The following is a 26,445-nucleotide window of genomic DNA, read 5'->3' as shown; positions in this document are numbered from 1 at the left end:
ATCTTTATTTCCCATTGATTTAAATGGATGATCTTTTAAAACATTCCTGTTAGTGCCCAGAGCATTGCAAAATTCACGAGACTCTGCATGTTTCCTCAGAATGTCCTGTTGACTATGTGTATCAAGTTTTGTGTTCAGCAAAAATAGATCAATTAGCGCAAGTGGGCATCGCCAGATCCATAAATTAACTTATATAACTTTGCAGCGCTTTTTTGTCATAAGTATCTGTGGATGATGCATGCCATGTTTTGTGCAAATCGGATGAAAGGCCTAGAAGTTTGTAAAAGTAAGGTTTTTTAAACTAATTGTGGATAATGTTTTATAATCATAAAAATTAGATTTATTTTTGAATGGGCTTAAAGGATTAGTTCACTTTGAAATGAAAATTAGCCCAACCTTTATTCACCCTCAAGCCATCCTAGGTGTATATGACTTTCTTGTTTCTGACGAAGACAATCAGAGAAATATTAATAAATATCCTAATGCACCCGAGCTTTATAATGGCAGTGATAGGGATCAATGAGTATGAGCTGAAGAGAGTGCTTCCATCCACATCCATACATCGTAAATATGTGCTCCACACGGCTCCGGCGTGTTAATAATGGCCTTCTGAAGCGAAGCGATGCGTTTGTGTAAAAAAATATCCACATTTAAACAAGTTATGAAGTCGAATATCAAGCTTCCGCCAGACCGCCTTCCGTATTCAATGTACGCAGACAGTGTAAACCTCTTGCAGTTCACAAAGCTTACGCTACATCATGAGCCTTCCCTATTAAACTTACGGAAAAAGTGTAATTGACGCGACACCAGTATACACTTTCTTCGTAACTTGTATACGGAAGGCGGTCTGGCGGAATATATGCTTCAGAAGGCCTTTATTAACATTCCAGAGCCATATGCTCATATTTATAATGGATGGATGTGGATGGAAGCATTTTGTTCAGCTCATACACATTGAACCCTATCACTGCCATTATAAAGCTCGGATGCGTCAGGATATTTATTGATATTTCTGCAATTATGTTCATCAGAAAGAAGAAAGTCATTTACACCTAGGATGGCTTGAGGGTGAGTAAAGGTTGGGCTAATTTTCATTTCAAAGTGAACTAATCCTTTAAAGCAAGGATTCGTATGAAAGAATTTTGATTATCACACATTTGCTGAGTTATTAGCTAAAATGTAAAGTAGCTTATTATAGCACCACCTTGTGGCTTATTTTCACAAAATTTGGTACACATATTCATTTTCAAACAATGTTTGAATATGCCCATTTTTGTAATGGTAGGCCAGATCAGATGATTTTATGATGTTGCCAAATAGGGTATCGGTCAGATAGGACAGATCTGATTGCCCGTGTCAATCAAGTCAAGTCACCTTTATTTATATAGCGCATTATACAATTGTCATAGATCATGGTTGTAGACAAGCGCACAACGAAAGAGAATCCAATAAATAGACTTTAATGAAGATATTCAGGGGAATGAGAAGCAATACAACACCATAAACACAAATGCAAACGAGAACCGACTAAGACTAAGGGAAAACACAGGGTATATATACAAGGCAAAGGGAACAAAGGGAACTTAAGATAATTAACAAGACACACCTGAAACGAGGACACTAATCAAATTAGAAACCATGACAACTAAATAATGGCAAGAAAACTGAACAAAGGAGGACATGTGACTAACAGAACATAGTGCAAAACAGATTGTCAACATACTTTTTATAATATTCAGTTGGAAATCCATCAGACCCTGGCGACTTACCAGACTTCATAGAGGTTACTGCAACTTTGACCTTCTCTTGCATATTGGGAAGGTCTTGAGACTCAGATTGCAGTACATCTAATTTAGATACCTCTGTATTAGAAAAAAAAATGTTTCAGTTTTTCTCCATCCAGGCTACCTGAAGATGTATATAAATGTTCATAAAACTTCTGAAAAACATTGTTTATTTTCTTAGTCAAATACCATATGATACCATAGTATCTCTTAATGGCCCGAATAATATTAGCAGCATTTTGTTGTTTTGATTGTCTGGACAGGAGCTTGCTCACTTTTTCACCTCCTACATAAAACCTTGTCTGTAGCCTAAATATTCAGCTTTTTTTATTATATGTCATGTAACTGAAATTTGTATTTTTCAAATATCCTGATATAAATCATTAGAGTAATGTCAAGTCAAATCAAGTCAAATCACCTTTAATTATATAGCGCTTTTTTCTTTTTTCTTTTTTTTTATTCTTTTTTTTTTTTATTCGTCGGTTACTCCAGTGTCCAGGAACATACAAATACAGCCTCAAACCCACAACGGGAGAAAGAAAAAAATTGAAAGAAGAAATACTTAAAAAAATACAACTGTGTCAGGCAGGAAAGTAAATATACACAATAGAATAAGGAATCAGGGAAGATTATTAACATAGTGCCAAAGAGGTGTCCATATCCGCCAAAAGTCCCTAGACTTTTGATGTGTATCGTAAGTGAGTTTCTCGAGTGGAAGTAATGTAGATATTTAAGACATCCACATTTTGAAAGAAGGTACCTGAGGGGATGACCACAGTAACAATATACACTTCTTTGCTAAATAAACCAAAATTAAAAACAGGTGTTTAGCATGCGAGTCAAACATTGTCTCCACTACAATAGATAACAGATACAATTCCAAAGAGAAACGAAATTGCAACTTAAGGAGCTCTTGTAAGAAATTATGTATTTTGGTCCAAAAAGGGATGATTTTATCACAATACCAAAAGCAGTGAAGAAATGTTCCCTTGCGCTTTTTACAATTAAAACAGAGACCAGAGGAGTTTCTATAAATCTTTTTTAGACGCAATGGTGTGAGATAGATTCTGTTAATAAATTTATAGTTAGGTTCATGAACCCCCAATGAAGTACACTTAAAGTACAAATTATTACATACAGCAGACCAATCTGCATTATCCATTCTATGACCTAAATCATTTTCCCAAACACTCTTCAGATTCTCTAAGGAGGAAGTACAGGTGTCAGACAAAGCATCATATATAACAGATATTAACCCTTTAAAAAAATGATTTGTCACAATCTGTTCAATGCGGGTAAGTTCAAATCTCAATTTGCCATTATCAGACAAAAGGTTTTATAAAGTGACACAACTGAAGATATTTGAAAAAATGAGATTGTGGTATGTTATATTGATATGATAATTGTTGGAAAGATTTTAATGTTTTACCTAAAAAAGAAGCAAGATATTTTTGAGATCCCCAATTTGAACCAGACTGAAAGACCTATATTATGCAAAGAAACGAAGTAACATGGAAGGGATTGAAATAAATATAAAAATTTAGGAAGAATATTCATTCTTATCACATTTATTCTACCCAGGAAGGAAATGGGGAGTGTACGCCAAGTATTAAGGTCTTTTTTGATCAAATCAACAAGAGGAGTGTAGTTTTTTTTAAATAGACCGTCCAATACTGGTGTAATAAAGATACCAAGATATTTAAAACCATTTGTTATTATTTTGACAGGTGAGAGAGATGAAAGGTCAATTGAAGTAGAAATATTAAGAGGAAGTGCCATAGATTTAGATAAATTTATTTTATATCCAGATAAGTTACTATAATCTGAGATACATTTTAATATCATAGGAATTGCCTTTTCAGGTTCAGAGATGTATAGCAGGACGTCATCTGCGTAAAGAGAGATCCGGTGCTCTTCGTCTACTACCTTTATTCCGAAAAAAATTTGACATTGTCTTATAGACTCAGCAAGAGGCTCAATTACAAGGGCGAAGAGCAGGGGTGAAAGAGACATCCCTGCCTCGTCCCTCTTTCAATGCAGAAGGGTTTTGAGGTCAGCCCGTTTGTGGTCACTGTAGCCCGAGGACTAGCATAGAGCAATTTTATCAGTTCAATAAGTTTTGGGCCCAAATTAAATTTCTTGAGGGTGGCGAAGAGAAATTCCCATTCGACTCTGTCGAAAGCTTTTCAGCATCAAGAGAAATTATAAGGGCGGGAAGTTTGCATGCTTGAGTTGAATTTATAACATTTAAAAGTCGATGTATGTTATCTGTGCCAAAGCGTAATTTTATGAATCCTGTCTGATCTGGTTTAATTATATGTGGTAACACAGTTTCGAGCCTGTGAGCTAGTACTTTGGCCAGTATTTTGTCATCAGTTGTTGGATTTATTTGCATATTCATAGTACTTTTGTTTGGAGAGAAAGAGAAGTTTCTTGATGTGATTTGTGTGATCCAAATTAAGTTCCACTCTGACTCGACATAGTTGGGTCCAATTCGTTTGATTAGGAGCTGTGCTATGTAAACACTCCAGTCTTTTTACTTCTTATTCTAACTCCTGTCTTTTATTTGACCAGGCCTTTTTGCGTGCAGAAGTATACAATATAATTTGTCCCCAGATTGTAGCTTTAGCAGCATCCCAGAGGGTTGCAGGTGATACGGGTGAATTTTCATTATCTGTCCAATAGTTCTTAAACCATTCCCATACCGATTCACAAAATGTTAGGTCAATCAGCACGGAAGAGTTAAATCTCCAGATCCTGGTGGTCCTGTGCTCACCTAAAATCATATCCAAATAAACCTGAGCATGATCAGATAAGACAATTGAACCAATTTGGCAGGAAGATACGGCGTGAAGGCAGTGAGTAGGAATCAGGATGTCTGTCTATTCTAGAATAATAGCCATGAGGATTAGAGTAAAAAGTGTACTCTTTACTGCCATCATTAAACTCTCTCTGAACATCAATAATGCCGGCCTCATTGCACAGTTCTTTTAAAGCCAGGGAGGACTTAGGGTTAGTAGAAGTTTCGGAAGTAGATTTATCCATTTTTTGATCCATGACACAATTGAAATCTCCACCACAAACCCCCATGCCCTTACAATATTGATTAAATATAAGAATGATTTTAGATATAAACTTAGGTAAGTCCTCGTTTGGAGCATATATATTAATTATAGTAAGAGATTGCCCATGTACTGTGCCTGTAATTAGAACATATCTTCCATCAGGGTCATTGACTTGATGCTCTAAAATAAAGGGGAAATGTTTATTGATTAAAATTATTGTGCCCCTCTTTCTTGTATTTGTTTTACAAGATGCGAAAAATATTTGCCCTACCCAGTCTCGCTTTAATTTCAAGTGTTCTGAGTCAGATAAATGTGTCTCTTGAAGCATAGCAATAGTAGTCCTCTGCTTTTTAAGATAAGTTAATATTTTTTTCCTCTTAATCGCATGTCCTAGCCCTTTCACATTCCATGTAATAAACCTAGCCGAATTATAAGTTGTCATCAAATGGAGAAAGATAAAAACAAAAAAACTGTAAATTTAGAGCTGAAGCATGTCTGAGACAGAAGTAAAACCAATGAAAAAGATTTTTGCATTTTAACACACAAAACAGAACATAGTGAAAAACCCAAACCTCCCTCCCTCCTTCCCCCAGCCTTGTCCCCAAATGACAAGGCACACCTAGAAGAACAAAACTTAGGTCACTGTACCCGACTGGTATCGAGCATAAAATTAAGATACCCCATACCAAGTAGTAATACAGAGTTACACCCATTGGGAGGTGCACATGTGCGACAAACCAGTTCCTGTATTCCTTATGAGTCAGACATCTGAGGTTAGAGCACTTAACTAGTAAGCCGTTGCCACAGAAAATAAAATAAAAAAAGAAAGTATTTGCAACAGTTTCTATTAAAAAAAAAGTAGAAATAAAATAAATGGCAACATGTCAAGTTTTAAATAAATCTACCTCAGAATTTTCTTGAACATCGACAGCAAAGAATCCTCGAATATCTAGAACTGACAGAGTTTATTTTAGTATACTTGTACGCATTGTGTCCTTCAGGCTTTACTTATCTTCCAGAGTTTTTAGAAACTCCGGGACGGCTGTTGGAGTGGAGAAGACGTACATCTCAGTTCCATGGAGACAACAAAGTTTAGCAGGATAGGCGATGCCTCTAAACATATCGCGAGCAGACAGTGTTTTCCTGACGTCATCGAACTCTCTGTGTTTCTTTAAAACCTCCGCAGATACATCTGGGTAGAAGCGCAGCTGATTCCCGTCGTGGTTGACGTTGCGTTTTTTCCCCGCTGCCTGTAGTATCGATTCCTTATCCATGTATCGTAGGAAGCAGACCAGAACACTTTGCGGTGGGCGGTTTGCTCCCGGGATGGGGTCAAGAGACCTATGAGCTCTCTCGATCTCAAAATGTCAGAGTCAGAGTCAAAGACGAAATTTTGTTATCGTGAGACAGCATGCCATCCTCAGCAGCGGAGATTCTGCATTCGGCCTCCATTAAACGTGTCTCATTTGACGCCACTCTGCCAGACAAATTAGAAAGGGCTTCCTTGGATATGTCTGTCTTAGCCTTTGTATAATAACTTTACCCATGTAATTGAATTTTTGGATGCTTTGGGAGTGGGGGTGGGGGGTGGGGGGTGGGGAGGGGAAGGGGGGTTGTGGGAAGGTGGTTAAAATATTTTAAAATGTATTTTCTTGGCTTATTCTTTTGTCATTTTACATGTTTAATGTTCAATAAAAAATATGTTTAAAAAAAAAAAAAAAAAAAGAAAGGGCTTCCTGTATTGAGGTTACTAAAGTAGAAATATTGTCCAAACGACTGTCAATCGCACTTAATCTGCAGTCAATACTGCCTAGACTGGCTCCCAGCGAACGGATTTTCGCTCTGTCTCGGTGTGCTTTTTCTTTACATTTCTGTTAGGCCGGGAGAACGTGAAAAGCGGAAATTCGCGCGTTTCTTTAGTCTCGGACATTGTTTGTTGCTGTTGGGACAGTATACTTCGAAAATGAATCAAGATAAAAGAAAGACATTTTAAAAAGAGAAGGAACTGGCGTGGAGCTAACGAACTAAGCGGCCATCTTTGGTGAGGTCACGTGACTCCTTTTTTCAAAGCAGATTGTTTCAAAGCAGCTTTACAGTGATAGCAGGAAAATAATGTTACAAAGTTTGTTTTGGCTGTACAGCAGCTTTAGAAGAAAATAGTGTCATTGTCCAGCCTAATTAAGTTCAGTGTTGATTTTCCGTTGTAAAAATAATTAGTTATTAATTTAGTTAATTTATCTATACAGCAGCTCTGGAGAAAACAGTGATGTCATCATCCAGCTCATTTCAGTTCTCATACAATGGTGTCAATGCAGGCAGATCAATAATATTGTTGAATATTAAGCGTTCCCAACTAAGCAAGCCAGAGGTGACAGTGGCAAGGAACCCAAACTCCAGCAGGTGACAAAATGGAGAAAAAAACCTGGGGAAAAACCAGGCTCAGTCAGGGGTTCTGTTCTCCTCTGGCCAACAGTGCGTAATTTATTATTCAGGCAGTATTTCAGGTCAGAAGTCAGATTGGGATCGGAACATTAAAAATATGTAATCCAGTTCCATCTGGTTGAAGACTGGATTCATCACGCTGGTATGGAGACAGGTTTGTTGAGGATCTGTGCCACTGGCTGTTGTTTTGATGAGGCCTTCACAGGGGATAGTCTACAAACCCGATTCCAAAAAAGTTGGGACTGTACAAATTGTGAATAAAAAGGAATGCAATGATGTGGAAGTTTTAAATTTCAATATTTTATTCAGAATACAACATAGATGACATATCAAATGTTTAAACGGAGAAAATGTATCATTTTAAGGGAAAAATAAGTTGATTTTAAATTTCATGGCATCAACACATCTCAAAAAAGTTGGGACAAGGCCATGTTTACCACTGTGTGGCATCCCCTCTTCTTTTTATAACAGTCTGCAAATGTCTGGGGACTGAGGAGACAAGTTGCTCAAGTTTAGGAATAGGAATGTTGTCTCATTCTTGTCTAATACAGGCTTCTAGTTGTTCAACTGTCTTAGGTCTTCTTTGTCGCGTCTTCCTCTTTATGATGCGCCAAATGTTTTCTATGGGTGAAAGATCTGGACTGCAGGCTGGCCATTTCAGTACCTGGATCCTTCTTCTACGCAGCCATGATGTTGTAATTGATGCAGTATGTGGTCTGGCATTGTCATGTTGGAAAATGCAAGGTCTTTCCTGAAAGAGACGACGTCTGGATGGGAGCATATGTTGTTCTAGAACTTGGATATACCTTTCAGCATTGATGGTGCCTTTCCAGATGTGTAAGCTGCCCATGCCACACGCACTCATGCAACCCCATACTATCAGAGATGCAGGCTTCTGAACTGAGTGCTGATAACAACTTGGGTTGTCCTCTTTAGTCCGGATGACATGGCGTCCCAGTTTTCCAAAAAGAACAGAACAGTTTTCCACTTTGCCACAGTCCATTTTAAATGAGCCTTGGCCCAGAGAAAACGGCTGCGCTTCTGGATCATGTTTAGATATGGCTTCTTTTTTAACCTATAGAGTTTTAGCCGGCAATGACGAATGGCACGGTGGATTGTGTTCACCGACAATGTTTTCTGGAAGTATTCCTGAGCCCATATTGTGATTTCCATTACAGTAGCATTCCTGTATGTGATGCAGTGCCGTCTAAGGGCCCGAAGATCACGGGAATCCAGTATGGTTTTCCGGCCTTGACCCTTACGCACAGAGATTGTTCCAGATTCTCTGAATCTTTGGATGATATTATGCACTGTAGATGATGATAACTTCAAACTCTTTGCAATTTTTCTCTGAGAAACTCCTTTCTGATATTGCTCCACTATTTTTCGCCGCAGCATTGGGGGAATTGGTGATCCTCTGCCCATCTTGACTTCTGAGAGACACGGCCACTCTGAGAGGCTCTTTTTATACCCAATCATGTTGCCAATTGACCTAATAAGTTGCAAATTGGTCCTCCAGCTGTTCCTTATATGTACATTTAACTTTTCCGGCCTCTTATTGCTACCTGTCCCAACTTTTTTGGAACGTGTAGCTCTCATGAAATCCAAAATGAGCCAATATTTGGCATGACATTTCAAAATGTCTCACTTTCAACATTTGATATGTTATCTATATTCTATTGAGAATATAATATATTATTTTATGAGATTTGTAAATTATTGCATTCCTTTTTTATTCACAATTTGTACAGTGTCCCAACTTTTTTGGAATCGGGTTTGTAGTTGACAAAATCTTACAATACTGACACTATGTATATGTTGTGCTCGTGTTTAGGGGCAGGTCCTCCATCTGATCTGGATACGGCCCAGATCTGGCTGACTACAGCAAACCTTGGGCTAAACAGAGAGACTAAAATTAGCGTAGATGCCATTCTTCTTATGATGTAACAAGTACATGGGTTCCCGGTTCCGGGTGACCTAATTTATGCAGCCTAACAATCATTTAACTGATTTGAAAATAGAAATTAATAATGTGCATACCAGGTTGAAGAGATGTGTTTTTAGTCTAGATTTAAACTGACAGAGTGTGTCTCCTTCCCGAACAATGCTAGGAAGACTGTTCCAGAGTTTATGTGCTAAACAGGAAAAGGATCTACCGCCTGCAGTTGATTTTGATATTCTAGATATTATCAACTGGCTAGAATTTGAGATCGCAATAGATGTGAAGGACTATAATGCGTTAAGAGCTTGCTCAAGTGCTGGAGAGCTAAACCATTTCGTGCTTTGTATGTAATTATCAAGAATTTAAAACGTATACAGTGTTTAATAGGGAGCCAATGCAGTTCTGACAGAACCGGGCTAATATGGTTATACTTCCTGGTTCTAGTAAGAACTCTAGCTACTGTGTATTGGACCAACTGGAGTTTGTTAATTAAGCATGCAGGACAACTACCCAGTAGAGCATTACTCTAGCCTTGAGGTCATGAACGCGTGAACTAACTGTTCCTAACAGCACTAAGATCCAGTAACACTAATAAAGAGATACAACCACGATCTGATGGTAAGAGCAAATCATTTGTAACTCTAATGAGAGCAGTCTTAGTACTATGGTATGGTCTAAATCCTGAGTGGAAATCCTCGCAGATACCATTTCTTTCTAAAAAGGAACATAGTTGTGAGGATACTGCCTTTTCTAGTATTTTTGACAGAAAAGGTAGATTCGAGATCAGTCTGTAATTGACTAACTCTCTAGGATCAAGTTGTGTTTTTTTAATAAGAGGTTTAAAAATAGCCAGCTTAAAAGTTTTCGGTATGTATTTGTAACACAGTTCGTATGATGGGGGAAGAAGGAGGCGGGAACCGGCGAACGTTCAAACAATAAACTTTAATAAACTAAACAAAGAACAAAAGGAAAGTAATGCCGGCAGACCCTCGCGGACGTCTGCCGGCCACACAAACATAATAAAACAAACTAAAGTCCAGGCCTGGTCCTCTCTCGTCCTTCACTGTCGTCGCTCCTCCTTTTATGCTTCCGGAGCTCCTCCGTGAGAGACTCGAGGCCGGTGCGCCTCACAGGTGGAGCTCGTTAACTCTCGCGTCACCGGCCTCGCGCCGTTCCCTCACGGCTCTCGCCCGCCCTGCTCGTCACAGTATTCCAGTGACAAAGATGAATTAATAATAGTAAAGGGTTAGTTCACCCAAAAATGAAATTTCTGTCGTTAAGTACTCACCGTCCCATGACGTCATTGCACCTTTTGAGGTCCAGAAAGGTAGTAAAGACATTGTTAAAATAGTCAACGTGACTTCAGTGGTTCAACCTTAATTTCATGAAGTGACGAGAATACTTTTTATGCGCAAAAACAATACAAAAATAACTTTATTTAACAATTTGAACTGTTGTTATACTTAGTTGATGTAGTGAACGCTGTGCAGCGCTTCCGTGTTCTACGTCAGAACTCATTATTGGCCATCTCCTGCATCAGCATCACATACATGAAAAAGAAAAAAAAAATTATCCTAGAGTGAGATATATTTGCGTTATGAGTATATTTACATTAGGTTAACAGAGTGCTCAACTTATGTCAAATTTACTTTTCATAAAAAGTAACTAAGTAACACAATTAGTTAGTCTTTTAGGGAGTAATGCAATATTGTAATGCATTACTTTTAAAAGTAACTTTCCCCAACACTGCCCAAAACTATTTTAATTCCTGTCATTTAACCTCTATGACTATCTTTTTCTTCTGTGGAACACAAAAGAAGATATTTTGAATGTCAATAAGGTCCAAACAAAATTATACCCCATTGACTTGAAAAACACTGACACATTTTTCAAATATTTTATTTTGTGTTACACAAGAAGAAGAATGTCATACAGGCTTGGAAGGACATGAAGGTGGGTAAATGAGGAGAGAATTTTTATTTTTGGCTGAACTATCCTTTAAAGCCAAGATAAGTTTGCATCTGTGTAAAATAATATTTTATATTCAAATTTATATTCTTACAGTATATGTACGAAAATTTATACTCATACAGTTTTGGTATATAATACATTCACTTCTCCTCTGGGTTAGCTGTGCATGTTTTTGATTGTTTTCTCTTTTTTTTTTTTTTCAGATCCAAAATGAATTCATCCTGCAGAGATGTCTGAACTTCAGATTGGTACCAGTGCTGTTTCCCAATGCCAACCAAGTAAGCCTCCAAAAACAAAACTTTTGTTCTAAGGGCATGAGAACAAATAAGTTTAGAAAGAAAATATATAAATAAATATGAAGATGACCATAAGTTTAAAATCTGTTGCTTTCTCTGTAGAGTCATGTTCCACTGTGGCTGCAGAGCACTCGTCTGTACCGGTGGCCTGAGGATGCTAAGGACCTCTTACTGCGTTTACTCAGAGAAGAGAAATACATTGTCCCTCCGCTGGGCAAAGAGCTGACACTCACTATCAAACCCCTATAAGCATTGACTAAATGTGATTATGCATTTAGGCATCTCACTTGCATGAAAACATTCATTATTCCTCAAAATAAGTAAAAACAGTGAAATACAATCTCAGAATTTTATGCAAATTTGTAATAATTAAATATATTAAATTACACAAATATACTGTAAGTATTTAATCTCACTTTATTAACCAATGGCTTTGCTGCTGACCTTCAATGATCTAATTCAACCATACTAATAAGCAAACATTGCTTTAGATTAGATTTAGAAATAAGAGTGTTGATCTTCCTTCTCCTTTATCCTATTGTTCTTTAATCCAGAATGGCAGCACAGCTGAAAGGTTTGATTGAGCTTTGCCCTCTACTGTACAGCCCCTGCTCCTGCCCCTGCCCCTGCCCCTGCCCCTGCCCCTGCTCCTGCCCGTGCTCCTGCCCCTGCCCCTGCCCCTTTGATTGCAAAAATGAAAGTGCCCATTTCTCCTCCCCCAGAACGCGATTTCTACCGATGGATTTCTACCGACGGAGACCCACAACCACATGCCCCATCCCCCACCCCTGCTTTCGCCCCCTGCCCTCCTGGAGGTCTGTGCATGCCACTGCTTTTGAGTGTACTGTAACATGGTTTTCATTTAGAGTTTACCTTTTGGGCTTTTGCATTTGGACTACTGTATTTTTACAGTATGCAAGTGCTGAATATACAAACATTCAATACTATACAATATTCAGTACAATACTATACTTTCAATGCATACAGTATCAATTTATTCACCTTACTACTGTAAGATTACAATACTTTTTTTACATAATTGCAAAATTAATTTACTGTGTTACAATATACTTTTTTCTATAACTACATGCTTTGGATGCTGTGATCTCCGTTTTTTGATGTAGTTTCTAATGAATGATCTGTAGTGTTTATATTTTGACTGGCTGTGTGTGTGATTTGAAAGCATTATTTGATTTTGAGCACATTTAAAATTTTAGTGTGAAATTACAGTATATTCCAGGTTAATAATTACATGACTTTCACAGTAATTCCACAGTAGGACTTCTCTTGTATCTAACTGCATTCTTGGAATATCATACTGTATTGCAGCATGAATAGATTATGCTGTGGAGTTTCTTGATTTTTGTTGGTTTTATCTGTGCTGCTAAACTTACTTTTGGTTCACTTATAGCAGTTTGTGTTTGTTTATTTTGTAATGTTCAGAATTTATATTTTTTATTTTTTACAGTTTTTGTTGATTACTAACACACTATAACTGGTTCAGTTGGCCCAATTTCCCAAACCATTCGTTCAGTTCTAGAAACAAAGTTGCGTTTAACACATTTCACTTGTTTTTACACACACTTCAGTTTTCTTAATGTCTCAATTAAGTGGACAATGATTTTTTATTTACTGCATTATTGTTTGTTATTGCAATGCTGTGGTTGTCTCTGTGAGTTATAGTATGTAAATTTAGAGAGCGTTTGTAACTGTGAAAACTAACTTTGTAGCAGACTTAACTGCACTTCAAACCACAGTGACATGACAGTCATTCACAAAGTCCACACTAACTAGATTTTCGTTTGAAAAGGCATCTTTTTCTCTACGTTTTGGCCTTCCACACTGAGACGGCATTTTTATTAACAAAAAAGCTTTTTTGAAAACGCCATTTTCACTTTGTAGTGTGGACTGTGAAAACAGGTATAGGTATTTGAAAACGATGATGCATGTTTAATCATGTAACGCCAGATATTCATGTTTATACCGGTATTGTGCCTGTTATGTGCCATTCACTTTCACACAGTTGCTAAAATATGTTAATTTGCACACTCTTCATAGCGTGAGAACTTTATTATTGTTCTGTCTGTATCTCAGTGAGCTTTTATGAAGGTTTATGCATGTGCAGTAAGGTGAATTTTAGCGTTTTCCAACGTTTGTTTTGGAAAATGCTTGAAAACCCTAGTGTGGACGGAGACAGTTTTAAAAAAAGAAAGTCATTTTCAAATCTATCCGGATTAATGTAGACGTAGCCTCAGCCAGTGAACAAGCAATAAACTGTTCTGATCTTGAATGAATGTATTCTGCGCTAATGTAAAATGCCTCCAATTGACAATTGCATTCATGCTCCAAACAGCCATGTCCGCAATCGGCTATGCTCGTCACTGCAAAAAGCATTTTAAATACAAACCTTCAACTCTCTTCAATCTCTTTTTTTATTGACTACATGACCCACAGTCCATTACCGTCACTATGATTCACGTTCGTAACAGCGCACTTCACATTGAACATCAGCATTACTCTGCATTTCAATTTGCATTATTGTGCCCCCTTCCCTATTTACAGGGCTCTCTCAAAGTAAGCTTTTTTTTTTATTATTAAGTTTTTACATTGGCACAAAGAAAAATTCCAACAAAGTTATGGTTCAATTATTGCTTTCCTATTAAAATAATTAATAAAAGGTTTCCATACTGCATAAAAATGATCAGTCTTCTTTTTTAAAGAAAATATAATCTTTTCTGGTGGTGGTGCATAACATCTTTAATCAGGGCAGAGCAGTGAGGTGGATTTTTTTTGTTTCCAATTAAGCAAAATCAATCTACGTGCTAAGAGTGTGATAACTCCAAGAACAATACACTGATTTTTAGACAGCTCCACATTGTCACTACTGACACCAAAAATTCCAAAAATTGGGTCTGGGTCTAGTGGTTTTCCCAACACCTTTGACAATATTTGAAAAACTGAAATCCAATAATTACAAATATTAGGACATTTCCAAAACATATGTCCTATTGATGCTTGACTGCATCTGTCACATAACGGGTTCACGGAAGAAAATGGGAAGACAGGTGAAGTCTATGTAAGATCTTGAATTGTATAATACACAGAGAAGAAGAGTGAACCCGTTCTTGTACTTCTTCCCATTGCAAGTCTGCTATATCTATTCCAAGGTCTTCTTGTTCTAGACAAAGCTGAATAAATTAAAGCTGGCCAAGAGAAAGGTGAGCATAATTTATTTTCCATATCGCACCACTCTATCGACCCCTCCTGTAAACCAAATGAGAGTGCTCTTATATTACATGCCCAGTAATACAGCTGGTAATAAGGCAAAGCCATCCCACCTTTTGGTTTAGTCCTCTGTAAATATATATTCTTGAGTCTGGTGGTCTTATCATTCCAAATAAATTGGGTAATTATTCTATCCAAATTTCTAAAAAATGATTTATTATTGTAAGCTGGGATATACTGGAAAACAAATAATTTTTTTTTATATTTAGTATTTTGGCAAAATATTCATTTTCACCATATTAATATGGCCTGCTAAAGAAATAAAAAGATTGGACCACTGTGTTGTATGTATTCATACAGCTTCAGAATATTTTCTTTAAAAAGTGTAGAAAAACATTTAGTTATGGTGATCCCTAGGTATTTAAATGAGTGTGCTATTTTAAAAGGGAAAAAGAAAAGTGTTTCAAATTGGGCCTTAGGGTTGATCGGAAATATAACACTGAAAAATTAATCTTGTATCCTGAGATTTTCCCAAATTTATCTAAGATTTGACGTAATTTGGTTGGCACTGATTTGAAGGGTTTGGAGATGTAAACTAACAGGTAATTAGCGTATAATGATATTTTGTGTTCTTTTCCCTTTCTCATTATTCCACTATAGGCTATAGATGCACGTAGAGAAATTGTTCTATTGCTAAAGCAAATAGCAGGGGTGAAAGAGGGCAAAAAATAGGAGGCGATTTCTGATAAATCCTGTTTGATCCGTGGAGATAACAGTTGGAAGAGCTTTTTCGAGACGAGTGGTCAAAACCTTGGCCAGTATTTTGTTATCAACATCAAGAAGACAGATAGGTCTACATGAACCAGGGACTAAAGGGTCTTTATCTATCTTGTGTATTACAGAAACGTTTGCTTGATAAAATGTTGGTGGTAAACAGCCTCTCTCAAGTGATTTATTATAGACCTCTAAAAGCAATGGTGAGATTTGATCACTAAAAGATTTATAAAACTCAGTTGTGAAACCGTCCAGACCTGGGGACTTTGAACTTTGCATATTGGATATCGCTTGATTTATTTCATTAATAGTTAGCAGCTGTTGCATGATATCCCTGTCTTCCATACTTAAAGATGGAATGTTAAGTGATTCAAAAAACTGCTCTATAGACGATGGGTCATTAATAGATTCTGAGGAGTATAATTTGACATAAAATCTTCTGTTATCTTGATGCTACTGTCTCTTTAATTTGCCGAGCCAGGAGTTTACCTGCTCTCTCTCCATGTTCATAATATGTGGCAGCGTTACCTACCACAGCGTTCTGACTGTCCTGCCGTCTCCCTTTTCGACAGGCCTGATAGTCCCAACCACAGCGCTCTTTCACCCACTACTGCCAAGCCCATGCTGCGGCCACAGCTCTGGGCTGTTCCTCTGCACTGTTCCTCTGGAATGCAATAACGTAGATCTATTCCCATAGTGCTGAATCAGGAGACACAGCATCAATCTGTCTCCCCATCTCCTCCACGAGCTCAGCCTGATATGCTGTGAGCAGTGAGGTGGCGTTTGAAGCTCTGACAGCCAATGCAGATTAGTAGATTTTTTGGAACAGAGAAGCTGAAATCCTCTCTGTCTGTCCTGGCAGTGAAGGAGAGGCAGAAGATAGGGCTGCCTGGCGATTGGGGTGGAGGTGACTTGCCACTGACAATTCTACTGGGGGGGTGGGGAGGTAGGTTGGGCATCCCCATTTCCTCCATGTTAAGTACATCCAGCCTAGAGAAACCTTTAACAGGCACTCTATGAGAGAAAGGCTTGTCCCAAAAATGCAGCATCTCTGCAACGCATGCTGGGACAGCCGAAGTCAGCTGCTTGGCTCTGGAAATGCGCGACAGCAGCCACTTCCCATCATATAAATCCCTCTCTGTGCCCTGGCCTTCCTGTTGTGATGGCCAGTCAAAAGAGAGTTTAGAAGCTGCTCTCCTACACATTTCTATAAGGAAAAAGTCTCCCTGTATGGGGGTGGGAGACTTGACGCGCTAGTTCCCACCAGAAAAGACATCAGAAGAAAAACATTCACTTTGACAGTGAATATTCCCTTAGAAGAATAAGGAAAAAATAGCCACGTTCGGAGACATACCTAAAAACACCGGCTCATCAAATGAACTGTTTAGCGGCCACTCCCTGCGAGGATCTGCTGAGGATAGCTTCCCAAAAGGATCTTCATGGAGAAGAGAACGACAATGAAGTAGAGACCAACGGCAGCGGTATATATTTATGGAGGCGGGACTCCCGCATCACTGTCATGATTGGTCTGCCAACTGACAGACGTGGTGTAGTTGGTGCTTCCAGGATTGGTCACGCCCTGAGGCGTTTCCTATAGTGAGATACAGAGAGAATGTCCAAAAGAGAACCCCAATTGCACTGCTATTTGAACCTCTCACCTATGTATGATGCCAGCCGAAGTGCATACTGTGATCATTACCTTTAAAGGGAACCCCGGGTATTAAGACTTGTATGGCTTAATATAACGTAAATGATATATCTTACTGAAATATGTAGTAGAAAACCCATGAAAGATTTACGTTATTTAAAAAATCCATGACATATTTTGGACAATGGGGTGGTGCCATTTAGGTGCACAGTGTATTCTATGTCGATGATGTCAAATGGTTGCATTCGGTGAGCTACTGACGCTACCCTGTTGCTATTTTTACCACAACACAACTCGGAATACAATATATGATGCCACATTGCGCAGCTATTGGTTGTAATTTTCAGTCGATGGGCAACAAGAGAAGTGATGTAAGTCTTCACTGCTCTAGTAGCGATAAGAAGAGGAGAGCAGAATGGGAAGTTATGAAGAATGTGGACAAATAAAACTTTCTAAAGAACCGCGTCTTTGTTCTCTCCAATTTAGCCTTGATGCATTTGATACTTTTTCATCTGTATACACTGGGGCAATGGTAATCTAGTAACGCATACAAGTCTTAATACCTGCGGGGTTCCTTTTAAAACCCATTCAGCCTTTTCAATTTGAGCCAGAGCGCAAAATTATTGAGGATGAAAACATTGAAGACGTCTCTGTGGCTATTGCTATTGGATCGAACTACTGTTGTATGATTGACGTGTAAAAGTCGTTTGACATGTCGCTGGAATGCACGAAGAACCTCTCATTTTTCTCCTCAAATCCTCACGTCTCTTTCCAGTTTTGTTTTCACAGGTAAATACAATTTATCTGTCAAAATGACGGAAATCACTTTGAAATAGCATGACGCAATGCTGATGTTAATGTCAAAGTCGTTTGAATATGCCACATTTACTGCAGCCAGCTGGTGCCAATGTGACCATGAACAACAACAGCCACATCCATGAGTTGTATTTCATGTTATAGGATGCCATAGGTCAATTTCAAATGAGTGCAAAGTTATCATTTGCAGTTAAAAATGTTATGAGTCCAGATTTATTTATCTTAAGGTAGTTTACATTATTATTAACCAAATTATTAAACTAATTATATAAAACTATATAGTCAGAGCCCTACAAATGAACTGGTTCTATGACTTTATTTTGTTATTCAAATTTAGATAAGAAAAGACCTAAGAGATTTCCTATCCTATAATGCAGACAAAAGCACACAGCAATGAAAGGGTTAAGCTCTAATCCTGCAAGACTGTAAAAAAGATACACACAGAGACTTTGACTTTTCAAAACACTTCAAAACAATTTGTAAAACATTAAAAGCTTAAATAAAAATAAAAAAAACACATACACAAGAACAACAAAACAGGGATTTTTTTAAACATTACTAATTAAATACCAAGTTCCCTGAATCAAATACAGTCACCAGTGCCCCTCCAACACCCCATCTCCATTCAAAATAAGGAACATTATTAGTATGTTGATAATATGTATATTCAAATCACTCGTGACTCGTGACTCCACTAAAGACTTAAACAGGGTATACTCACATTCTCACCAGCATTTTTACACTGATGAGGCTTTGAAATTACTAGTTTAGCTTGCCCTATTAAAAAATTGGCAAGTGTACACTGTTGCCGCCAAGACCTCTTATATCTACAACCCAATTTAAATAGGCTATTGGTAAATGAGAACCCCAGTTTTACAATAATTTTCTCCAGCAATTTGAATAGTAAGTTAAGTCTAAAACACTCACAAAACATATGAAAAACTGTGTTAAGTGCATCACAAAAAGGACATTTTGGTAAAACAGTCTCATTAAGTTTTGAAACAAAAGAGTTTGAGGCTGCAATGCAATGTAGTATCCTCCACTGAATATCTCCACATCACTTAGAGATAGGAGGCTTGTACAGTAATCTCCAGGATGGATAGACCTCATCCGAAATAGAGAGCCAAGACCTCCATTTAGTATCTGGTCTTTGCTTTAATTTTGCTTCTTTGCACAAATTCTGTCAGGTAATGACATCAATTTAATAAAAATTCTGCTATGCGCGGAAACCAATGATAGAAGGATTGTCGACTGTGGGGACATTGCCGTGGTTTTAAAAGACAGTGATCCCAGGCTATCAAGGAGCTTAACTATGCCCGAATTTAACGTTGCTTTTGGTGTATTCAGAGACATTATTTGTGGAGTTTACTCGGACAGGAGACAAGAATTAGACACTTACCTCGCTATTATCTCCGACCATTTCACTGGTCACAGAGCTCTGTCGTGTTCTATTTGCATCCCTTTTTCTCATACAACAACACTATGCTCAAAGACTGCCTCGTTTAAGAATGACTCTAGCACTTCAGTCTCTGATCAGGTGAAGCCGAAAGACAAACACATTTATGTTACAGTTTTAACAAAAATGTCTGTACACGACCTAATTGTAAGTTCTTTCATGTTTGCAGTTACTGCGGGAACAGCCACCCGAAATTTGCATGCCCACGTCGCACACGCTTCATAAAAAAGAAATAAAAACTCCCGTCAATGTCCAAGAGCTCACCAAAGCTCTTACAAAGCATCCAAATCGTTGTTACCTGTTAATGGGACTAATCTATGGTTTTTCAGCAGGTCTTTCCTATCTTCCTGCCTTCTTGTTCATCTTCAATCCTCCAATCCTTTTGACAAGCCACCGTTCATAAACTTTAGGAAACTTTAGGAACTTTAGGAAACCCCATAGGAATTGCCACAAGGAAATATTCAGGAAAAAAGCAACTTATAATTGATCTGTCAGCACCGCATTCCACCCACGGTGTTCAAAGCACTAACGACCTTATTCCCTCGGAACCATACTCTCCTGCTTATTCAACAGTTGACCACGCTATTAAACTCATTAAGTTAGCTGGCAGAGGTGCTTGGCTTAGCAAAATAGATATCACGGATGCATTCAAAATATTGCCTTTGCACCCATCTCAGTGGCATCTCTTTGGAGTTAGTTGGCACAACAAATTTTATTTTTCAGTAAGACTCACCTTCGGTTGCAAGAGCAGCCCAAGCATTTTTGACACCTTGTCCGAGGCGGTCTGTTGGACTTTATTCAATAACTGTCAACTGCCTTTCATTCTGCATTTACTGGATGATTTTTTGGTCATCGATTACCCTAACTCCAATCCATCCCGTTGCATCAACTCAGTAATAGACACTTTTTCAAAAATCGGCATTCCCCTATCCAAGGAAAAAACCAAAGGGCCTAGTCAGGTGTTGGAATTTTTAGGAATCACACTAGACTCAAGCCACATGCAAGCATCTCTCCCTTCTGAGAAATTACAGCGTATCAGAAAATTTATTAATTCCTTCTCTCATTCAACCACCCTATCAAAGAGGGATATTCTGTCTCTACTAGGTCATTTCAATTTTGCCATGAGAATCATTCCTCAAGGTCGCTCTTTTATTTCTAGATTACTAGATATATCAAAATCAGTAGATAATTTGAATGCCATTGTTTCACTAGACGAAGGATGCAGATCCAATTTATGTTTCTGGTCAAAATTGTGCAGTTCTTGGAACGGCATTTCTTTTTTCTATAAGGAGGAAACCAAAACTTTGGCGCAATTAAAATTCTATACTGATGCAGCTCCCACAGTCGGCTTCGGAGGGGTATTTAAAAATTCATGGTTAGCAGAGAGATGGCCTAAAGAGCTCAAAGATCTTTCATCTTCTGTTCAGTTACAGCATTGCTAGAATTATATCCAGTTGTGATAGCGTGTCTTTTGTGGGGAGACCAGTGGTCCAGAAAGAAAATTCTGGTGTTTTGTGACAATTGTAGGAAACTTTTTCCTCGTCGAAGCAGAGACCAGGAGACGTTGGGATATCTTTTCAAGCAGAAGTTACTCTTTATTGAGAAACGCGCTGTGCGTCGCTGTAGTCATCCAAGTCCAACTAAGGCAGTGTACTTGGTAGTTCATATACATTCAAGGGGGAGGGATACATAGAGTAGAGGTGGAGACAATCTAAACAAAGCATGCAAATGCAGTGCAGGAATCAGCCCATTCCCTACATTTCCCAGCCATGATCTAATCAGCATAACGGTGTCATTCAAATGCATAGGTGCTAATCCACTCAGTCTGACAGTATAGCCCATACCTTTACATTATCATAGAGACAAAGGCACCGCTGTATCTTGAGCTTTGTCCAGCCAAATGGTTAGGAAGTGCATGAAGACAAAAGGTTAATGTTACAGACACGCCTGCCTTGATCTCCTTAAATTGTCATTATCTTTACCTCAAAATATTAAATACAATATACTTCACCTTAGTATTTCATGTGAGGTTATGTCAGGATGTAAGATCAGCAGATCTTAAACAGATTCTTAAATTTGTAATCCCACAGTCCCCCCTTTGAGAGTTCTAATAACTCTCACATAATACAAATTTAAACCTTCTTAAATCCCTTCTTTAACCTATGTTTGTTAACATAAGTCCCCTCTTCCAGTCATGTAACTTGTAACAGATACAGGCACATACATCTCATTCTATGTCGTGTCCAACATTTACATAAGTGTTGTTCTTTAACTTGAGTATATTGTTGACACACATATACAACACAGGGTGGTAATATGTTGTATAAACTACATGATGACACAGAAAACCATGTAGCATAAGCGTGGAAGTCCTAAAAGTCCATGGCGCCTGAATAGCTGTGGAGTCTGTTCCCTGTACAGTCCATTTCCAATGCATTTCCATGTTTGTCCCAAGTTGCTCAGATGATTCTTTGTTGTTGTGCAACTCAGAGTTGACTCAGAGTCAACTCAGAGTCTTTCAGCTTTCTTGTAGATTACTGGGGAAATTAAGCACTCACAGCCCAAATGGTTAGCATGTCAGTAAGCTGTTGCTCCAAGTGTTTGGAGAAGAGGGGAGGGGCAGTTTCAGTGTAGCAAGTAGACTGAGTAGGAGCTGAGTAAAGCGGTTCATTTCTTTAAATGTCTTTTTGTTTTTCCTACACTCTTTCATCCAATGTCCAGGTTTACCACAGTAATGACAACTGCCTTCTCTCTTAGGACATTTACGTTTCTGTCGATTCTCTGTGTTGACCTTAAAGGATGCTGTGCAATCTTTACTCTTGTCTTGACATCCGAGTCTCTTTCCCAAATAGCTAACTGATCTAAGTTGTTTTGCAGAGTTCCATTAGACCATGTGAGGTCTAAGAAAGGCAATGCATTTTTGTATTCTGATGAGAGCCCATCAAACCACATGCGGACCAGTGGTCCATTATCCTCTAACACCTTCTCTGGAGTGTCAGCTATTCCACTGTATGCTGCAGCTGACTGACAAAATCTTTCAGTGTACTCACTTACAGTTTCATCCCTCTTCTGTACACAACTAGTGATCTTTGACCAGTCCACCTTTGGTCCAACAAGGTTCTGTAACACTCTCAGAACTCCTTCTCTCAGTTCACCTTTGCTGGAATGCTGAAACTCAGAATTATTTACAGCATTTTCAAAATCACTGAATTCTGACTCTTTCAGGATTTGTGACATTAGCTGGGTGACTTCAGCTAGGGACATATCATAGAGCTTAATTTTCCTGGACAACTCTGTCCTAAACTCAGAAAAATTTCTCTGCACTGATGGCAAACTCTCAGCAAGTCTTTCTATGTCTTCAGGACCTAGAGCTGTACTGACTGCTTGTAACTGGAGTATGGGGGTTACAGATGTAACTGTGTCAACACCTTTTACCCTACTCTAAGCCTTTTGTCTCGCTCCACACACTTCAACTGCATTTACATCTTTATCCATGAATCCAGTATTGCTATTGCCCTCTAGTCTACAGAAAGACTCTAAGTCAGGATAGCTTTCATCTGACTGTTGGTCTTTTGAGTCACATTTGGTTGAGGCTTTGTTAAGGCCCAACTTCTGCGTGAGACGAGACACTCGAGTGTGCAACTGTTTGTTCTGCTTTTCTAACTTAGCAATACGTTGGATTTGTTCTTGTGCAATGGATAGAGTAAATTCTCTGTGGCAGCAGATAATGCCCTTCTTATTTTTCTTCCGAATACAAGCACCAAGTACCTTTTTGCATTCTTCAATAGACCAAACTTTTTCTGGATGAATCCCAAATTTCTTTGTCAAATCCAATCTGACTGATTCAGTCACTATTGAGTCCATGTGCTTTCCTAACAATGATTTGAACTCCCTATCTGTCCATAAAGGGGTAGCTAGTCCACCTTTCTCAGTTGTTGGAATTAGTCTAGTGTTCTTTCTCAACATTTTGTAAGGTCTTTCTGGCACAACAATACACTTCAACACTTCCCACAAGACCTTTCATGTGAGGTTATGTCAGGATGTAGGATCAGCAGATCTTAAACAGATTCTTAAATTTGTATTCCCACACAATGAAGCGACCGTTAATATCATTAACAAAAGTCGCTCCTCAGTGCATTTCATTAATCGTTTCATTAGACATTTAACATGGACTGCGGTCATGGGCAATTTAAGCGACCCATATTCCAGGGCTGGATAATAAAATAGCTAACGCTTTGTCTCGATTTAATTTTCAGGAATTCAGATGCCTGTGTCCAGAAGCGGCCCCAACAAGCCTACCCTGCCCAAACTTCAGCCGAAAAGTCCTAGACTAAATGACACTCTACAAAATTACCTGCGGTCAGCTTCATTTTACATGAGGTCTGGGTTAGCGAAATCTACACTTAAGTCATATGACTCAGCTTGGTCCTATTTTTCCAATTTTTGTGTTGTGCTTTCCGTACCCTACTCTCCAGTTAATATTCCCATAATCTGCGCTTTTATAGTGCACTGCTTCGAATCCAGAAAGCTTCAGCCTTCTACTATCAAAACCATAGTAACAGGAATCCAATTTCATTTAAGGTGCTTAAATCCATCATCCCAAAGCTTGCTTCAAAATCATTCCATTTGTCTTTTGCTTAATGGTCTAAAAAAGAGAAGTCCAGCTGCATCAGATAAACGCCTTCCTTTTTCTCTCTGTCATGTGCATCAACTGATCAAAAAGCTAAGATCAGGTCTATTCGGTCCTTACGACGATACACTTTTAGAAGCAGTATTTCTGACAGCGTTCTATGGGTTCCTCAGGTGCGGAGGGTATACCACGGACAACAAGATATTCGATCTCCTCAATGATCTCACACTCCACGACTTATTGATGCATCCTAATCATTTTTCTATCCATCTCATTTTTAAACCCTGCCCTTTACACTAGTCACTCATTTCGCATCGGAGCAGCAACAACTTCAAAAGTTCCAACATCCATTCTTAAAGCTATGGAGTGCTGGTCTTCATCAGCATACCAGTGTTACGTTAGACCCGAAATTAAAGATATTATTCTCGCCCAAAAAGCTATGAGTTCAATTAAAAAAATTAAAAAAACTTTGCTGTTGCAGAACGTTACGAGGGGTTTGCTGCGCTAAAAAGGGAAGATCACCCCTCTGCTATTAAAGCATAGCCTAGTTGCCACTAAACTATAGCCTACAACTGCAATCCGCTCGAGAAGCTACTTGCGATGTAAGAGGGGCTTGCTGATCTTCCCATCTGCGCGAAAAAGGGAAGATCACCCCTCGGCTGCTAAAGCAGTTTGCGCTAAACTATACTTTGCACCACTCAACAAGCTGATGAACTCTTACGAGGGGCATGCTGATCTTCCCAGGTGCAATTTAGAAGGAAAGATCACCCCTCTGTTGTTTTAAAGGGGCATGCTGCTCTTCTCCGCTGCTTGTAACAGAAGAGCACCCCTTCACTGCTTGCATGGGCACGCTGCCCCTAATTGCTGTTCATTTCAGAGGGACATGCTGCTCATCCCAATATGCCCTACGCTTGCCTGTTTACTTTCCAGTATCAACAGGACCCGAACAAGACTACTCGTCAAGTCTCTCTTTCTATCTCCCTCTCTCTACGAATTAATACAGTAAGAATTAACTTGATACTTTATTTCATAAACCAGAATTGAAATTGTATGGAGTTTAAGATGTTAAGCTCTGTTTAAGATGTTTAATTAATTTTGCAAACGTTGAGTGAATTTGTTTTTGTTTTTTTCTCTTGTTAGAACAGTTATTCATCCATCTCCCCCTCTAGCCTACCTCCCTCCCTTTTAATATTACAACATTAATCGGTATGGTTGGGGGGGTTCATATTAATTGTTTCATTCATATTATTGTTTTTGGGGAAGGGGGGGGGGGGGGGGGGGGGGGGGGGGCTAATTATTATTATTGTAAAGCTGCACCCCCATATGGAACCATACCGCCAATCCAGATGTTGTATATTGTATATTAATAACAATAAATATGTTTCATTGCCAAAGTGGTCCTGACGAAATATGATATAACATTTTTTTCCCAATACATCGAAAAACCAAATCCCCATAACCTTTCAGCAATTTTCTCTGACTTGTATCATCAGATTCCAAATCTTTAAGAACCACCTTGAATTCAGGAAATGTTTGAGGAATAAAACCATTCAAAAGGCCATTATTAATAAAGGATGTGAAAATCGGAGGAAAAGAGGCCTTAAGACTCCTAACTATTCTCATCACAATTCTAACCGAATTTAACTTGATAAGCAATCTCATGTACGGTTCTCCGCTGGCCTTTCTTTAAATCAATTAAGTCCATAACTTTGGTTAACCCAGCATTTCATGATTAAAGATGATGACACATTAGATGGTAATTCAAAAAGGGGAATAAAAAAAAGAAGTTCTGCAACACCATAATGCTCATCTTCTTGTCTCAACAATTTAAAACAATCCCATGATTTGATCACTGATAAATAAAAACTGGAAGGAAAATAATGCATCTTCTCCACTAAGGATTCCTGCATTAGGAACAACTGTTTATCAAGACCAAATCCTCAATCCGCTATTCACCTTATTCCCGGTTCTTTTCTGTATAACGATTAGTCCCAAAATATATACCAATGATTCTAAAACCATCTTGTGCCCATCTACATTGCTGTGGCAACTTAGGAGGTCCTGCACCCTGCCAGTCTCCCAAAAGTAAAGATGCACATTTCTCCCAGTTAATACATGCAGATGAAGCTTGCTGGTATTTATCTAAAGAAGAGATCAATCTTGTAACATCTTCAGAATCTTTTATAACTACTGTTACATCATCTGCATAAGCTGTAAGTTTAACTGGATCTACACTGGGGTCACTGGGAACATTAAAACCACTTAACTGCCTCCTAAGTGAGACTAGTAAAGGTTAAATAGAAATTGCATATAAAAGACCTGAAAGAGGACACGCTTGCCTAGTTTCCCTGGTTACAGAGAAAGGCCTAGTTAAGGAACCATTAATCCTCAACATA

General features: G+C 38.5%; 2 protein-coding genes across 9 annotated transcripts in view; one reads left to right on the top strand and one right to left on the bottom strand.

Moving 5' to 3' along the window:
• The window catches only part of traf3ip2a (TRAF3 interacting protein 2a), a 90,737-nt gene extending 76,539 nt beyond the window's left edge, over nt 1–14,198 (top strand). For all 8 annotated transcript variants that reach the window (XM_051876000.1, XM_051876001.1, XM_051876003.1 and 5 more), the window contains 2 exons: nt 11,408–11,482; nt 11,603–14,198. In XM_051876000.1, coding sequence (XP_051731960.1) covers nt 11,408–11,482; nt 11,603–11,749 — 222 coding nt within the window. In that variant the 3' untranslated portion in view covers nt 11,750–14,198. The remainder of the gene's footprint in view (nt 1–11,407; nt 11,483–11,602) is intronic.
• The window catches only part of LOC127502714 (DNA polymerase zeta catalytic subunit-like), an 845,784-nt gene that overhangs the window by 235,417 nt on the left and 583,922 nt on the right, over nt 1–26,445 (bottom strand). The gene's annotated exons all lie outside the window — the stretch shown is intronic.

This window comes from Ctenopharyngodon idella, chromosome 20, assembly GCF_019924925.1.
Source record: "Ctenopharyngodon idella isolate HZGC_01 chromosome 20, HZGC01, whole genome shotgun sequence".
Lineage (NCBI taxonomy): Eukaryota > Metazoa > Chordata > Actinopteri > Cypriniformes > Xenocyprididae > Ctenopharyngodon > Ctenopharyngodon idella.
The sequence above is the reverse complement of the archived record's forward strand: the minus strand, read 5'-3'. Positions and strand labels throughout refer to the sequence as shown.